General features: G+C 39.7%; 2 protein-coding genes across 2 annotated transcripts; both read right to left on the bottom strand.

The window, feature by feature from the left end:
- Nucleotides 1-14,145: 14,145 nt before the first annotated feature.
- On the bottom strand, nt 14,146-14,814 carry LOC120578339 (uncharacterized). The gene has a single exon (XM_039831016.1). It carries the CDS (start codon nt 14,812-14,814, stop codon nt 14,146-14,148), a length of 669 nt encoding a protein of 222 aa, XP_039686950.1.
- A 99-nt stretch (nt 14,815-14,913) lies between these two features.
- Nucleotides 14,914-17,073, bottom strand: LOC120578338 (uncharacterized). Its single transcript, XM_039831015.1, has one exon. It carries the CDS (start codon nt 17,071-17,073, stop codon nt 14,914-14,916), a length of 2,160 nt encoding a protein of 719 aa, XP_039686949.1.
- Nucleotides 17,074-18,817: the final 1,744 nt, after the last annotated feature.

Below are 18,817 nucleotides of genomic sequence, written 5' to 3'. Positions count from 1 at the left end.
CTCAAAATGCTAATGGGCCTAACCCATTCTAACACAATTCAAAAGTTTCTATACACTCAACGGTAATTACTAACAACGGTAAAATATAACCAACGGTCACTAACGGTAAAAACTAATCACTACACTAGTAACTTAGTAAAATAAGGGTCCTCACCAATTAATAAAATAATTCTCACCAAAATTACCATTTTACCCTTACCCGTCAAATGACCAAAATACCCTTCTAATACGGTAATCCATTTAAATGCACCCAATGACAATTAAATACACACAAGCACATTTAATCACACACAAACACAATTAAAAGTAATTAAAATAAATCTAGCTAAAAATTGGGCTGTTACAACGATCACCTGCAAGTTACCCATACGAAGGGCAACGTTTTCAAGCATAAGGGGTGAGATATCATAACAAAATAATGTTAATCAAAGTAATTCGAATCATAATTAACATTAACATCATAATCAATCTTAAGTAACTTTGCATATTTGATAAACAATTATCACGTAATCACATCATCAATCATAGACAACTTTGCATATTCAATAAACAAGTATCACGAATTCACATATTTAATAAACATAGCACTATAGACATGGCAATGTGACAATGCTCTTAGACTCCTTATATGCATGTGGTACCAATCGTCATCATAAGTATTAATATACTTTAATCGTGCGGAGGACAAAGCTCCTATAAATCGTGCGGAGGACAAAGCTCCTAATAATCGTGGTGAGGACTAAGCTCAATGAAATGCTATGCATGGACTCTTATGAACAAATCACCGTAATCAACATATCAACATGCATCCAATAATTTGGAGCTAAACGTCATCATTTCATCATATATATAGACCTTATGCACCTGGTTAAATAACAGCAGTAGCACAGTCAAGTCACATAACAGGATGACATCATTATATCAATAGCACATCAATTGCATCATAATTAAACCTTCATATCTTACATAATTGCACAATACATTAATCATGCTCAATTAAATTTCAACATATCTTAAACAGCTTTACAGACTGCATTAAACGTCATCATTAGGTCTCATTACCATAAGGGGGTTCTCTCTTGATCCAAACGTGCGACACAGATCGCACAAACACTCAAGACACTCCAACCTGGAAGTGCTCGCGAGGCGAGAATTCTTACTCACCATGGCGAGTACAAGACAAGTTCCAAACTAATGCTGTTCTGGGTTTAATCTTGTCCTACATTCATCCCTATTCATTACTAGGTATGTTCAAGCACTCAAAGGCACTCAAAGTCCAACTAAAAAGGTCGAAACACAAAATCCAACATGCTCTCTGCTTTAGCTCGCTATGGCGAGTAAGGTTGCTCGCTATGGCGAGCAATACCAAAAGAACTCGTGATTCGAAGGGAAAGACTCGCGTGGCGAGCGATGAAGATCATCACTCGCGAGGCGAGGATCATAGCTCGTCATGGCGAGCGATGAATGTCGCTACGACCAGGCTTCCTATTTTCACAAAAACCCGACGATTCACATGGTTCTAAGCCTAGTATTGATTCCAAAGTTTGTCCTAAACATTATCTAAGGTCCAGGAACACTTTCTACAGCAATCTAATCAATTCCTACCGTTAAATTATCAATTTTAGGGATTTGACCTAGTTTTCGTTTTCTCCAATTCAATCCTAATTCTTGCTAACTAATCATCAGAATTACATTCAATTAACAATACAGAGTTATTAGTCTCACCCTTACCTTAATTTGCAGAAATCACAGCTCTCCCTCTTGGTTTCTCTTCTCTTGGCTTTTTCTCCCTTTTTCTCCAAAAATGTACGTACAACAATGTTTCTCTAAAGCTAGGTCTAACCCTTTTATATCTCCTCTTAAATACTTATCTTATCTCACTTTCTCCCCCAAAACTATCTAAAATATCAAAACAGCCCTCAACTAAATATTTTATATTATTTTCAAATCTTTATTTTATTTAACAATAAAATAAATCCCTTAATCTTATCAAATCTTCCAAAACTCATAACTTATCACAATATCAACCAAACCATCAATATAGTCGTAAATCATTCAAATCATACCAAAATCATGCATATATTATATAAATATAATATAATCGCCTAAACTCGATTAAATAAGGGTTAATAGTGCTTTACCCCCCTGTAATATAGGTCATTTCCGGTTTTCCCCCCTGTAAAATATTTTTTTTGAATTTCATCCTTGTAATTTGAAGATTTTTTGGTTTTGGACCTTCATGGAAAATTTCACTCCCTGTAATTTGAGCAAATTTAGGTTTACCCCCTTGTAATTTGAGAAAATTTCGGTTTACCCCCCTGTTAATTTGAGCAAATTTCGGTTTACCCCCTATCATATCTTTGATTTTGTACTGTCAAAATTCATGAAGGTCCAAAACCAAAAATCATCAAATTACAAGGACGAAATCCAAAAAAAATATTTTACAGGGGGTAAAACCGGAAATGACCTATATTACAGGGGGGTAAAACACTATTAACCCATTAAATAAACAATTAACAGAAGTGGGCGTTACAACTCTCCCCCACTTGAAAGATTTTCGTCCTCGAAAATTTACCTCAAGCAAACAACTCTGGATAAGACTCCAGCATCTTACTCTCAGGCTCCCACGTCAAGCTTTCACCAGCCGCTACCGTCCAAACGACTCTCACGAGAGGTATCTCCTTGCCTCTCAACGTCTTCACTTTACGATCATCAATCCTCACCGGTAAAGTCTCTACCATAAGGTTGTCTCTAACTTGCACATCGTCACTCTGGATTACATGAGATGGATCTGGAACATACTTTCGAAGTTGCGACACATGGAAAACGTTGTGCAAATTCGAAAGATGCGGTGGTAAACCCACTCGGTAAGCCACCGTTCCAACTCTTTCCAATATCTGATGCGGACCAATGAACTTCGGGGTCAACTTCTTTGACTTCAATGCACGTCCTACACCAGTCATAGGAGTGACTCTCAAAAATATGTGGTCTCCTTCCTGAAACTCAAGATCTTTTCTACGCTTATCATGATAACTCTTTTGTCGACTCTACGACGCTTTCATTTTCTCTTGAATCATCTGAACTTTCTCAGTAGTTTGTTGAACAATCTCTGGTCCTAAGACCACTCTTTCGCCTGACTCAAACCAACACAACGGAGTTCTGCACCTCCGACCATATAAAGCCTCGAAAGGTGCCATTCCAATACTAGAATGATAACTATTATTGTATGTGAACTCGATCAACGGAAGATGACTATCCCAAGTTCCTCCTTGCTCAAGAACACAAATCCTCAACAAATCCTCGAGCGACTGAATTGTCCTCTCCGACTGACCATCTGTTTGTGGATGATACGCCGAACTCAATCTCAACTTCGAACCCAAAGCCTCTTGCAAACTTTTCCAAAATCTAGAAGTAAATCTTGAATCTCTATCTGATACGATGCTCGAAGGAACACCATGTAACTTCACAATCTCCTTGATATAAATCTCTGCCAACTGGGCAATAAGGAAACTAATATTAATCGGTAGAAAATGAGCCGACTTTGTCAACCTATCAACAATAACCCAAATTGCGTCGTTCCCTCTAGGAGTATTCGGCAAACTCGTCACAAAATCCATTGATATACTATCCCATTTCCATTCTGGCACATCTAAAGGTACCATCATTCCGGCAGGTTTCTGATGCTCGACTTTCGACTTCTGACAAACTAAACAGGAATACACAAATTGTGCCACATCTCGTTTCAAACCAGACCACCAGAAAATCTTCTTTAAATCATGATACATCTTCGTAGCTCCCGGATGAATACTCAAGCTACTCCTGTGACTCTCTGCAAGAATCATCTTCTTAATCTCTTCATTGTCTGTAATACAAATTCTTCCTCGGAATCTCAACACACCTTGATCATCGATTTTAAAATCATTGTCTTCAGTCCGATCTCTAGCAACCAATAAGTCCACAAACTTTACATCAACTTTCTGTGCTTCCTTGATACTTTTCAGAAATTCACTATCAATCTTCAGCATACCCAGTTTCACACTCCGAGGTGACCATTCGCAAACCAAACTCATATCTCAGAACTGTTCAAGTAATTCGAACTCTCTGACCATCATAGCGGACATATGCAATGTCTTCCTACTCAAGGCATCTGCAACAACATTAGCTTTACCTGGATGGTAATTCAAACCAAAGTCATAATCTTTCAGCAATTCTAGCCATCTATGCTGCCTCATATTCAATTCTTTCTGATCGAACAAATACTTCAAACTCTTGTGATCACTAAACACCTCAAATCTCGAACCATACAAGTAATGTCTCCATATCTTCAATACAAAGACTACGGCCGCCAGCTCGAGATCATGCGTAGGATAATTCTTCTCATGAACTCTCAACTGTCTTGAAGCATAAGCTACCACTTTACCTTCTTGCATAAGCACAACTCCTAAACCCAACTTGGACGCATCACAATGCACCACAAAAGGTTCATCTGACTTCGGTAAAATCAGCACTGGAGCAGTCGTCAGACGCTTCTTCAATTCACCAAAACTGTTCTCACAATGGACGTCCCACGCAAAAGTTTTACCTTTACAAGTCAACTGCGTTAGCGGAAGAGCTAACTTGGAAAACCCTTCAATAAATCTTCTATAGTAACCAGCTAAATCCAAGAAGCTTCTAATCTCTGCAACGGACTTAGGAGTCTCCCATTGCGATACCGCTTCAACTTTAGCCGGATCCACAGCAATACCATCACCAGAAATAACATGGCCAAGAAAACTCACTTCTTTCAACCAGAACTCACACTTAGACAATTTGGCATAAAGTTTCTTCTCTTTCAACACTTGCAAGACAATCCTCAGATGCTTAGCATGTTCTTCTTCAGTCTTGGAGTAAATCAAAATATCATCGATGAATACAACTACGAACCGATCCAAAAATGCATGGAAGATGCGATTCATATATTCCATAAACACTCCAGGTGCATTGGTAACACCAAAAGGCATAACTTTATATTCATAGTGACCATAACGCGTTCTGAAAGCCGTCTTCTGCATATCCTCATCTTTTACTTTAATCTGGTGATAACCTGACCTCAAATCAATCTTGCTGAAAACACGTGCACCCACTAACTGATCCATCAAATCATCAATTCTCGGAAGTGGATACCTATTCTTGATAGTTACCTTGTTCAACTGTCGATAATCAATACATAACCTCATACTACCATCTTTCTTCTTTACTAACAAAACCGGTGCTCCCCAAGGTGAAACACTTGGTCTAACAAATTTCTTCTCAAGCAAATCTTCCAACTGTTTCTTCAACTCAGATAATTCGGAGGCAGACATACGATAAGGTGCCATCGACACCGGCTTCATTCCATGGACTAGATCAATAGAAAACTCAACTTCTCTCTCTGGAGGCACATCAGGAATTTCATCTGGAAAAACTTCAGGAAATTCACACACCACTTGTAGCTTATCAATCACTGCTTGATTCTCAATAGATAAGGTAGCCATTAACGAAAACATCAAGATACCATCGCGTTCCAGTTGCTTCAGCTGGTTAGTAGATAAAAACTCTGCACCACTCTCCTCTTCGATGGAAGATAAATGCACTGACTTGCTAAAACAATTAATAAGAACGTGGTTGTACTCTAACCAGTTCATACCCAGAATCACATCCATACCGCTCAAAGGTAGACAAACTAAATCCATTTCAAAATCACGACCAAACATAGACAAAGGACATTTCAAACATACGAGAGAAGTAGTCACCGAACCCTTAGCTGGAGTTTCGACAACCATCTCTCCATTCATATCAGACAAATCAAGACCCAAAGCAGAAACACAATTGAAAGCAATAAAGCAATGCGTAGCACCAGTATCAATAATAGCAACTAAAGGAGTATTATTAATATAGCAAGTACCTCTGATCAAACGATCCTCGTTCTCCGTCTGCGTACCAGTTAAAGCAAAGACCCTACCAGTAGTCGGCGCCCTCTTAGGCTGAGTACACTGTGAACTAATGTGACCCTCTCCATTGCAGTTAAAACACACAATGTCCGTACGCTTGCATTCAGCTACAATATGACCTTTCTTGCCACACCGGACACACTTCTTGATTTCTTCAGGACAAACGTTGCTTTTGTGGCCTTTCCCACCACAGTTGAAACACACAATCTCAGTAGCATCCTTCTTCTTAGGCCGCCTATCATCGACCATCCTCTGTTTCCCTTTATCAGAAGGGGCACTGTACGGCTTAGGATGACTCTGCTGCCCCTTGCCCTTCCTCTCGTTCACTATCTTGTAGTGAGCCTTCGTATCCTCTTCATAGATCCTGCAGCTATTAACCAAATCTGGAAAAACTCTAAGCTGTTGATACCCAATCGCCCTTTTGATGTCGGGTCTCAAACCATTCTCGAACTTGATGCATTTCGAGAACTCAGCATTCTCAGCAGTATAGTGCGGGTAGAACTTCGCCAACTCAACAAACTTGGCAGCATACTCAGTCATAGACATGTTTCCTTGCTTCAGCTCAAGGAATTCAATCTCCTTTTTCCCGCGAACATCTTCCGGAAAGTATCTTCTCAGGAACTCTCTCCTGAACACAACCCAGGTCACAACAGCTCCTTCTTGCCCAAGGGTAGGTAGAAGGCCAACCCACCAGTCATCAGCTTCCTCAGCTAGCTGATGAGTACCAAACCGCACTTTCTGATCTTCAGTGCACTGCATAACACGGAAAATCCTCTCAATCTCTTTAAGCCACGTCTGGGCTCCATCAGGGTCATATCGTCCTTTGAAAGTTGGAGGGTTCTTCTTCATGAAAGTCTCCAACATCCTAGTCTCAACATTCGCACCAGCATTTGCGTTAGGTTGTTGTCCCACAGCTTGGGCAACAACTTGTAGTGCAGCAGCTAACGCATCATCGTTTCTTCCAGCCATTCCTGATATTCTACAAAAGTAGCAACAACAACATAAGATAGTAATATAAATATTACTAAGACTCGACACGACTCTTCTAATTGACCGGACGGACCAACCAGGCTCTGATACCAATTGTAACACCCCGTTTTCCCAATATACAAATTTCTTAAATCATTTATCAGAGTAAGCATCATAAACAACGGGATATCACATATAAACATAATCCAAAACAGTTAAATAATAATTCAACCAAATATCTTAAACATTGCAGCGGAAATTATATCATAGTCATAAAACATTTTGGCATGCAGGCCCCATCAAAATAATCTCAAAAGAGTTAGTTCAATAACACAATAGCATATTATTCACATAATAGAACGAAGCATGCATAACATATAGCCCCATCCCGTTACGTATCAGAGCGACCTAGACGACACAGTGAAGGCAAGGCCACTCACGACGGAAACTGCACACTAAGCACGATTACCTGCAAGTTACCCATACGAAGGGCAACGTTTTCAAGCAGAAGGGGTGAGATTTCATAACAAAATAATGTTAATCAAAGTAATTCGAATCATAATTAACATTAACATCATAATCAATCTTAAGTAACTTTGAATATTTGATAAACAATTATCACGTAATCACATCATCAATCATAGACAACTTTGCATATTCAATAAACAAGTATCACAAATTCACATATTCAATCGTCATCAACAACATAGCACTATAGACATGACAATGTGACAATGCTCTTAGACTCCTTATATTCATGTGGTACCAATCGTCATCATAAGTATTAATATACTTTAATCGTGCGGAGGACAAAGCTCCTATATATCGTGCGGAGGACAAAGCTCCTAATAATCGTGGTGAGGACTAAGCTCAATGAAATGCTATGCATGGACTCTTATGAACAAATCACCGTAATCAACATATCAACATGCATCCAATAATTTGGAGCTAAACGTCATCATTTCATCATATATATAGACCTTATGCACTTAGTTAAATAACAGCAGTAGCACAATCAAGGCACATAACAGGATGACATCATTATATCAATAGCACATCGATTGCATCATAATTAAACCTTCATATCTTACATAATTGCACAATACATTAATCATGCTCAATTAAATTTCAACATATCTTAAACAGCTTTACAGACTGCATTAAACGTCATCATTAGGTCTCATTACCATAAGGGGGTTCTCTCTTGATCCAAACGTGCGACACAGATCGCACAAACACTCTGTTTACACTGAATTTTGGTAAACAATCGCTGGTTTCAATGATGTTTACTTGCAAGATCAACCAGTAAATCTTAGGAGCATATTGTGTTTTTGTTGTTTGAAAATAAGAGTAATACTTGTTCGTAAAGTATTTTCGATAACGTAAAGACAAGAACGTAAATGTAAATGAATTGAATTCAATCCGTGTTGAATTCAATCGAAGTTCTGTAAATAAATGAAAAGAAGTACTTTGAAAAGACTTAGTAAAACAAGACTTAAATTGCAAAAGTGTTTAAAAGATTGTATTGAATTTGTAAAGACTTAATGAAAGTTGGTATACATGTTCATACTTTGCAACTTGTAACTCGTTTGTCGCTTCCATACGGACAGTATTGAGCGTAAGTTTTTAGTATGATTGAATTGTGACCCTTTTTTCCTAAGAAAAACTACTATTTATACAGATAGTCCTATAACTACCTAATCGCATCCTTTCGATTCAAAAATCGAAACTAGCCGTTCACAAAACTAGCCGTTTGCTAACTGCTTGGCCTTATCCGTGAGACCTAAAGAGCGTGTCGACAACTTCTTTCATCCTTCGAACTAGAAACGAGGTATTCGATTCCTGCTGAAGCACATTTGTATTTTTCGATGGATTCCTTTCTCAAAACTTCGCCCCATCTTTTGGTCAAAACCCTTGACTGCATTAAATGCTCATATTCTCACAAATATTGGCTAACAAATTGCCCCCCAGAAACGTTATGTTCGAACTTTCTTTCTCGAAAAGGTGTAGAACCGTCTTCATAAAGACTTAGTGGGCCATACCGTCACTGGGAACCATCAAAAACAACCGTTCCATGCGATGGTTGACATCTATCCAATATCAAAAGCTATATATGACCCTGAGTCATATTTTTACTTTTACTTCGCTTCTCCTTAGTTTATTTTACTCTTTTTTACCATCCCCTTCTTCTACCTTGCGATTTCAAACTACTGTTCATCATTCAACAAAAACTTTTGAAATCTTCCTGGCGAGCGTAGAAGGTTCTTCTTCTCAACCAACGAAACAACATGAACCAAATGTCAATCTCACCAAAAAAACTCAGTTTATGGAAGAACCAGACGTCAAAGAAGCTGAGGACAAAATCTGGAAATCCCAGGTAATCATCTCATGCCCAAACTCATCGCATGCATACCTAGGGCCTTTGCCGGACGGCTCCGACGATCAGAAAAAACTAGACGCTGTTTTTCCTTGTAACGAGGCACAATTGCCTCTTATTTTCTCAAAAGGTCCATATGACCTAAGTTTTTTGAAATCTAAATTTAGGACTGAACCCAAGATAGAAAATAATGAGAAATACCTTGACTGGCTGGATAAAGTGGAGAAAGTCAAAGGTCCCTTTTGGAAAGAAATGGGAGTTTTCGATCTTATTCAGCTATCCTGACAGGGACCAAAATATCATAATGAGATGATAATTACTGCTCTTCACTTTTGGAACCCTTCAACCAATAGCCTTCACCTGAAATGTGGGATGCTGACTCCTACTTTACTAGACGTTGCTGGTCTAGTCGGTCTGAAACCCATAGGCCAAATTTTCGACCCTGATACTCATTCTTCAGAGATATCTTTCGATTTCTCGAGACCTGCCTATGGTAACTTCATCATTGACCATCATGACACTTCTAGCACCACAGTGTCTGATCAGGAGCATATCGCCTTCTTGACCTACTGGCTATCCATGTACATTTTTTGCTCAAGGTCGATTCAGATTCCCAAGAAATTCACCACTTTAGCAATCCAATTGCATGAAGGGAGGGACATATGCCTAAGCAAGCTTATCTTAGGATCTCTGTACGAGAGTTTGAACCATGTAGTATCCAGTATAAAAGATTTCCAACCTGGTAGCAGTCTCATTATCCCTGGCCCTATCTGGTTATTCCAACTATGGCTTCTAGCCACTTTCAGAAACAAGTTGGCAGTTCACCTGCCCCCTGCTCTTTCGAAAGCTTATGACAATATGTCAATCGAAGGTCTAGGTCTGGCCATGCTTAAGTATGGAAATAGGAGTTCTCCTGATTTGTTTGCAGTGGCTTACAACGCCTTCTTAAGCTGCACGTCTTTTACACCTTCGATGGCTCCTTTTACCACTAGATCTTATGGGCCTTCATGGTTTACGGCAAGATTTCCATCGGATTCTAGTGAAGAAGAAGTAGATATAAATGCCATCTAGGAAGCTTACCTTACTCCCACCTTTTTGTTTAGTCGAGTAACTGCTGGAAGCCCATACGGTGTGTATGGCTATCAACCCAACCATGTAGCTAGGCAGTTTGGCTTAATTCAAATCAAGCCAAGTTCACTATACAAGTGCCTCGATGATTTGAGGCAACCTCTCATAGAGCATGTCTGGAGGTCTATTCTGTGTCGGGCTCAACAGCAAAAGCTGGTTTTCGAACCCAAACCATTTACTTCATCTTATGCATGCACGAAAATGTTCTATCGATGGTGGCAGTGCTATTTCCAGCACCAATCCGATCGTGTGGATCTTGATTCCCTACTTCCTGAACTGATCCTTGCTTTTCACACTGTGCAGAATAAATCGAAGAAACACAAAGGTACGCATATTTGAGAAATTCAGGCTTTTCAAAATTTCTTTCAAACTGTATATGATCCTCTCCATCTAAAGAGGACAGTTCACTATGCGGCCAAAACCTTAAGGGATAAGATTCACGACAAAATCCCTTCGATGTCTTTTCCACCTTTTACCCCTAGTAAATATCTTTTTGCACTTCATTTTAAAACGAAGTTTCCTGTTTTGCCAACTAGTCCGTTGGCCTTGGCCTTTAGGCTACCTTATCCCAAATGGTTATTTTGTGATAGTTTAATGGGAATGAAACAAAGATTTATAAAGAGGGAAAAAGACAGAGTAACTGCGACCAAGCACAGCCTATATACATATAGATGGCATCTACACTTAAATGATCCTTATATTCGAATTTTGTCCGAAATGGGATCAGGTAGTGAACCCTTTCGATTTTCCTTTTGTAGAAAAACATCCAAATTTCGAGTCTATTGTATTTGAATAAGAGAGGATACTCATCTGTTTTGTGTTTATGGCTAGCAGCAATTCCGTTGGCTTCAGGAGATGTAGAATATCCGTAAGAAGACGACTCTCGAAGGACATCTAGATCGAAGTCTGACAAGACTGCTCACAAGAAGAAATCCTCGAAGACGGACAAGAGGAAGAAGTCTGAAAAATCTTCTAAAGGAAAACAAACCCAGACTGTTGAAGATGAGGTAAGTCATTCTTCGAATGGCTTCAAACCATACTCTCTGTAGGAAGTCTTTTAAACTTAAATTTCCTTGCAGGTTGAAATTCCTCCTGCTGCTATCGAAAGAGCTGCTGTCTCTGAGCCCATTCAGCCAAAAGAGAGTCGTAGAAAGAGGGAACATGATTCTCCGGCCTTCGAGGCGGCTGTAATGGAAGGATCTTTGGGTAAGCCTAGCCCCAAAAAGACGAAAACCCACAAGGATTCAAATCCTAACAGTGCTCATTCTTGCGTTGGTGACAACGCTTCAAAGGTATTTTTTTATAAAGACCTCTTTGTTTATTTATTTTAAACCATGGGTCCCGAAACATGCCTTTCACAATGATGTTTATTTCGCAGGCCATGCAAGTCGATATTTCCCAACATGCTCAAGTTGGTCAAGCCGAAGCTTCGCCTATTGCTGAAGAGGATGAAGGTGTCGAGACCAGCGTTCTTACACTTGATTTGGAGATCATTTCCCCTAATCATATGGTGGTAGATTCGAGTGATCATCAAGGTGAAGGGCCGGAGGAAGGTAGTGACATGGGAGTAGATCTCGATGCTGATCAATTTATTGTTACTCCCAGGGAAGATCCTATTGCTGAAAACCCTTCGCTCACTCATTACAATGCTGAGCCATCTCAACATTATCCAACTTCGGTCCCAACAAACCTAAGTCAACTTGAGGAGTCTAACCCCTTGGATGCTTTCGATCTTCTGGCCAGTGACATTCTTATGTCTAGGAGCACCGGAAAATCCCCCAATGTGTCAACTGGGGATCCTTCTCAAACTTCGACCGAAAATATTTTCGCTGAATTCCGAAGCAAAGTGTTGAGCGTTGATTTATTTGAAATCATAGAGCAAGATGAGAACGCTATTCTCGAAATACAAGGATTATTTCACAAACTCATAGCTCTTCCCTCGGGTCTCAAGTTCCAACAGTTTTTTGAAGCTTTACATCCTCTATTGGATAGCATAAAGCAAGGGTGCCTTCAAAGAAAATATGGTAAGTCCAAGCTAGAGGAACAGACTTCTCGATATGATTAGTTGTTGGATGAGATTGCTGCCTTCAAGACCAAACTGGAAGCCTTTCGACAGGAAACTCCTCTTATTCAATCCCAAATTGCGGATATTAATTTGTCGATTGCTCAATATAAAGCCAAAATCGAACAGTTGGAGGGCCAAAAAGCCCAACTTTTGGCAAAAGAAGGTATAATGAAGTCTGAGGCCCAAATCGCCATAAAAAGATTAAAGAATCGAAGTCTTCTCAGCAAGAAATAGCGCTTCTCACTGCCCAGGGTAAAGCTCTTGAAGATAAACTTGATGGCTTAAAACAACAACTGTCTCAACTTACTTCTGGTTTCCAAATGTAATCATCTTGTATCGAACCCATCATGGGAGTTTGATTTTTTTTGTTTTTTCCATTGTACTCGTATTAATTTTGTAACGGTCGAGCAACCGTTTTTAAACTTAGAGTAATATTTATTGAGAAATTATCTTCATTTTCCTAATTTCTCTTTGTGTTGGAACAAATCTCAAGATGGTCATCATGATGAGAAACCGAAAAGTCTTTTTTCCATAGGATTAGTTCACCTAGGGAACCGTAAATCTTCCAAAAATCTAATTATGAGATTCTTTTTAGGGAAGATAAAACATAAAGTTTTTTACAACTTCCTTCCCACGGTTTGGCAATCACGCCGTCCATCTGATGCCACGTGTCCTTTGATGATCCATGATGATCAAGGAAATGAACCGTCATTTTCAAAAAGGAAAAACTACTTTCAACTTCCCACTCTTCTTATAAATAGCGTTTTTGTCTCTTCATACCTCACTTATCAAACACTTTTCCATAAAAACTTTTTCATGGATTACATAAATTGTCTAAGTGATGATCTGATCATAGACATTGCTACTAGAGTGGCTAAGGAAAGCATGATTGATCTTTTTTGCTTTCAAAGACAAAACAAAAGGATCGCTGCTCTCTGCAGAGACCGTAAGGTCTCAAGAGCTTTTGGTGGAGAATGTATCAGGCTGCTTACCGATTTGAAGCCTTCTCATCCTAAGTTGGATTTCCAACTTCATTTGTGGGAGCATGGACACCACATGTTCTGCATTTTGAGGTGTACCCAGTTCATGCTGGATCCTGAGCCCTGCATCCCTACCATCCAAGGTTTGCTGAAGAATGCCATGGACGCTGGCTCTGTGACCGCTCTGTGCCGCTGCACTTTTTCATGATTTCTGGTCTCTTTTGGAGACAATAAACGTCGCGCGCTATCGCAGAGACATAACAGGCGTAGACAACTCTTTCCGTTTCGTTTCAGGCTGGTATAAAAGATTATTGCCTCCTCGGTTGATCCGTCGTCGATTCTGCAACAACTGGCACAACTGTCGCGGGGATGGATTGAGACGTAACTATCGAGGCTATCACCCTGCTGAGGATGAGCAATATGATCTCCAGCGCTTCTACCTCAGGTGTCGTCTGGACAGCGAGATTCGATGGTTCCTCGATCTCTTTGGCTTTGGCCAACTTATGTAGGACTTTCCATCGAAGAATCATTTTCTGTTTGTAGCATTTCTTTTGTAATGGTTTACTTCGCACTCTTTTAAAGCTTATTTTGAAATTTTGTGTAAACCGCCCATTAGTTGGCTTAATGAAATGCTATGTTTGGGTTTATCTTTTCGAATTACTCTTGTATGATTCTAATTTCCTGCAATGTTGGTTTATACTTTTTCAAGTACTTTCCATTTATTCGTAGAATCCTTCGATCGTCGTTCAATTCCTCGATCTCATAAGCATTATTCGAAAAGACCCTTAATATTTGCCATGGTCCTTCCCATCCGGGTGACCATTTTCCCAAAGCTCTATCTTTTTTGTCCATTGGTAAGATCACTTTCCATACCAAATCACCTTGGGCAAAAAACTTCGATTTTACTTTTTTATTATATGCTTTTGCTACCTTTTCTTTTTGTCTTGCAAGGACTTCTAATGCTGTTAATCTTTCTTCATCGAGATCGGTCAATTCGTCTATGACCATGTCCCAATAATGATTAAATGGTATTTTGCATTGCCTTTGAATTCTGACTGATTGCAACAGAATTTCTACTGGTAGTACAGTATCATGACCAAATGTTAACCTAAACGGTGTAGTGTTTATCGATTCTTTGGGAGACGTTCGACATGCCCATAAAGCTTCGCCTAATATTTCAGGCCAGTTCTTGGGCTTTGCTTTTATTTTTCGTTTAATAATAGCAATGGTGTTTTTATTTGTTGCTTCAACTTGACCATTTGCCTGTGCATAGTATGGTGTCGAAGTTAGTAATTTAAAACCTGTATCTTCGGCGAATTTCACCATCTTTCGACCAGTAAATACGGATCCTTGGTCTGTGGTTATGGTTTCTGGAATACCAAACCTATAGATGATGAACTTTTGGATAAAGCTTATAACTTCCTCTTAAGTAACATCTTTTAAGGGAATCGCTTCTATCCATTTCGTAAAATAATCTATCCCTACTAAGATGTATCTGTATCCTTTCGATGAAGTAGGTTTAATCTCCCCTATTACATCTAAGGCCCATCCTCTAAATGGCCACGGTTTGATTATTGCATGGAGTTCACTTGCTGGGACGCGTTGAATTCCAGCGTATTTTTGGCATCCTTGGCATCCTTTTGCGAATTCTATGCAGTCTTTGAGCATAGTTGGCCAATACAAACCTTGTCGAAATAAGAGCCATTTCATTTTGTGGCCTGCTTGGTGTGTCCCGCATGTTCCATCATGAGTATTGGAAACAGCCAAATATGCGTCTATTTCTCCCAGGCATTTCAACAAAACTCCTTCTGAAGTCTTTTTGAATAGCTCACTACCCATTATCACATAGCTCAAGGCTCTGTATTTCACTTTTCGAGGGGTGGCTCCATTTGGATTTTCCAGATAATCTACTATGGGCTTACGCCAATCGTTTTCATTTAAATCGTTAATGACAAAAATTTCGACAGAGTCCGTACCTTTTATGGAATCTTGACTTGCTCTGGTCCCCCCAAGTTTTGGCGTTAATGATTTTCCAGGAAAACATTCTATCGAGTTTCGCCTGTTTCTTATCTCTATTGGCTCTTGCGTCCGTTCCTTGGAGAATTTGTACCCAGAGGCCCTCTGTGCTAAGTCATTTGCGTTTTGGTTCTCTATGCGAGGTACGTGCCGAATGCCCACATGGCGGAACTGTTTTAGCAGTCTGCTAGCAATTGCATGATAGGTGACCAAACTTTCTTTAACGCACCTATATTCTCTAGTCATCTGTTTGAGGACAAGTTCAGAGTCTCCTCTGATTTCGATGCATCTTGCCCCTAGTTCGAGTGCAATCTCTAGACCTGTAATTAAAGCCTCGTACTCGGCCTCGTTGTTAGAGCAAAACTGATTGATTCGAAACATGTGTTCGAATTTATGGTGTTTGGGCGATATTAGGACTATCGCTATGCCAGTACCATTTTTATGACTAGAACCATCGAAATATAAATTCCATGGATGGTTGTCTATTTCGGTTGTCAAAACCTCACTTATTGAACGGTCTACAATGAAATCAGCCACAATCTGGCCTCTGACAGCTTTTAATGATTGATATGTTAGTGAATATTCTGTCAATGCCAAGGCCCATTTCCCGACTCGGCTATGTAAAATTGGCTTTGACAACATATGTTTAATGATATCAAAATGGGAATACACATAAACGTCAAAAGGCTTTATATAATGCTTGAGTTTTGTACATGAGAAGAATAAACACAAACAAAGTTTTTCACTAGGATGGTATCTTGTTTCAACATCGTTAAGTACTCGACTTAAATAATAAATGGCCCTTTCTGTGCCATATTCATCCTCTTGTGCTAACATACTTCCGATAGTGCCATCTGACGTTGCTATATATAACTTCATCCTTCTACCCTTCAACAAAGGAGAAAGGACCGGAGGATTTACCAAATAAGACTTGATTTCATCGAAAGCTTTTTGGTGCTCAGGTTCCCATTTGAAAATATAATCTTTCTTCAAACGAAGCAGTGGTGAGAAAGCCTGTGTCTTGCCACTTAGATTTGATATAAATCTTCGGAGAAAGTTGATTTTCCCTAATAGAGACTGTAATTCTTTCTTTGTAGAAGGAGCCTTGGTCTCAATTATTGCTTTGGTTTTGTTCTGGTTGATCTCGATTCCTTTTTTGTGTACAACGAAACCTAAGAAATCACCTGCACAAACCCCAAATGCACATTTTAATGGATTCATTTTCAATCCATATTGCCTCATCCTTTCGAATGATTGGCGTAAATGTTCCAAGTGTCTTTCTTCCGAAGAAGACTTCACTACAATGTCATCTATATAAACCTGCATAAAATTCTTTATGAAGTCATGGAACATCAAATTCATCGCCCTCTGGTACGTAGCACCAACATTTTTCAGACCAAATGGCATCACTATCCATTCATAACATCGTAACGCCCCCGGGCATCGAAATGCGGTCTTGGCGATATCTTCTTCTGCAATAAAGATTTGATTATAACCAGAGTATCCATCTAGCATACTCAAGTAATCGAAACCCGCCGCTGAATCTACTAGCATTTCTGCTACCGGCATTGGGTATTCGTCTTTGGGGGTAGCGAGATTTAGATCTCTAAAATCTATGCATACCCTTATAGTCCCATTTTTCTTTTTAACTGGAACTACATTCGCTAGCTAATCCACATACCTCGCAGGCCTGATGAAGCCGCATTTCAACAATCGATCTATTTCTTCTTTGATCTTTGGTAGGATTTGTGGAGCGAACCTACGCGGAATCTGCTTGACTGGCTTTTTATCTTGTCGAATTGGTAATTTTAACTCCACCACTTCTGGTTTCAAACCAGGCATCTCGTTGTAATCCCATGCAAAGCAATCTTTGTATTTTCTTAATAGCTCTGCAATTTGACATTTAAATTTTTCAGGGATTTTGGCACTTACATAAGTAGGTTTTTTAACCGTTCCATCACCCAAATCGATTTCTTCAAGGGGATCTTGTGCCTTCATTTTCGTGGTGGATCCCATAGGATCCTCTTCGAAGCCCAACGGTTCATCATCATAAATGCAATCCAGTTTCTGGTCTTCGACCTCGATATCTGTTGATCCGTCTTCTAACTTCTCAGTGTTCTTTGACTTCGAAGATTCGGCCTCTCTGGCCGTTTGTATCTCTTTTTCGGCCAAGTAGGCCGCAATTTTCTCCCACATATTGGGATCAGACATAATTTCACTTTCTTGCGTCCCCCCCAAGTGGCGGGGTAGCATACTCTGAAGCGTTAGGGACAAGGTCATCAGTAACCTTTTTGTATGACATTATGAGGCTTCAAGTCAGAGTCATAGAGTCCAATTTTTCCCAGAAAAGATTGAGGCAGCAAGTTGACGGTGGCTCCACCATCTGCTAGTACTTTATTTACTCCTACGCCATTAATCTTGGCCTGAATAAATAAAGGCTTGCGATGCGCTTTCATCGAGATATCTGGCTTCTTAAAAACCGCATGTTGTTCTTCCACGCAGCCATTATTCATGACATAATAGCATAGTGGCTTGTGAATTGCCATTTCATCGACAAAGTCACTTTCCACTTCATTAATCTCTGACTGGACATCGTATTCCACAGGCAGGATTGAAACCAGATTGCAAACTATGTCGAGACTCGGGTCAGATTCCGTGAAATTTGAAGTCATCTCCTCATCCTCTTTGGAACAATCCTTCTTCAAAATTGACAATGGGGGTGAAATTCTTTCTGTTGCTGGCTTCTTGACCATTTCGAATACAGTTTTCTGTTTATCCTCCGTTTTGTCAATGTTGGTAATGTCTTGTAGAGTTATTGCTTTTTTCTGGCGCTGATACCTACGCCATTGAGTTCGTGTCATAGGTTTCTTACCTTTGTAATTATTATTATAAGAATACCTGGTAGGCAATTCTGGCACATTGAGTCGAGGGGCAGGAACTTGTCTCTTCACCCATTTGGTTGGAGGGGCAGAGTAACCAGACTTCCTTCCTCCTGAAAAGACCCACGTGTCCGTGGGAGAATTAGCAGACGGATTGAAAGTTCCTTTCCAATTTCTCTTTTGATAATTTTCAGCAGTGTGGTCTTTGTAAGGGACACCCTTTTTGTTGAAATTAAATTTAGGGCGGTTGTCCTTCCTCTTCCCTTTCCACTTTGCCTGTGGCTGAGCACCTTCTATGGCTTTAGCGGCCTCTTTATCGAAGACTGCGCTGCATCTTGGGCAAAGCATGGCATTGGTGTTTGAAATTTTGCAACGATTCAGAAAATCAATTAGATCTTCTTCAGCTTTAGGATATGCCTTTTCAACATCCTTTT

Source organism: Medicago truncatula, chromosome 2 (assembly GCF_003473485.1).
Source record: "Medicago truncatula cultivar Jemalong A17 chromosome 2, MtrunA17r5.0-ANR, whole genome shotgun sequence".
NCBI classification, from domain to species: domain Eukaryota; kingdom Viridiplantae; phylum Streptophyta; class Magnoliopsida; order Fabales; family Fabaceae; genus Medicago; species Medicago truncatula.
This window is presented reverse-complemented; position numbering and strand designations above follow the sequence as displayed.

Excerpts from the sequence above, each read along its gene's own strand:
- LOC120578339 (XM_039831016.1), bottom strand. The coding sequence starts at position 14,814 with ATGGTGAAATTCGCCGAAGATACAGGTTTTAAATTACTAACTTCGACA.
- LOC120578338 (XM_039831015.1), bottom strand. The coding sequence starts at position 17,073 with ATGCCGGTAGCAGAAATGCTAGTAGATTCAGCGGCGGGTTTCGATTAC.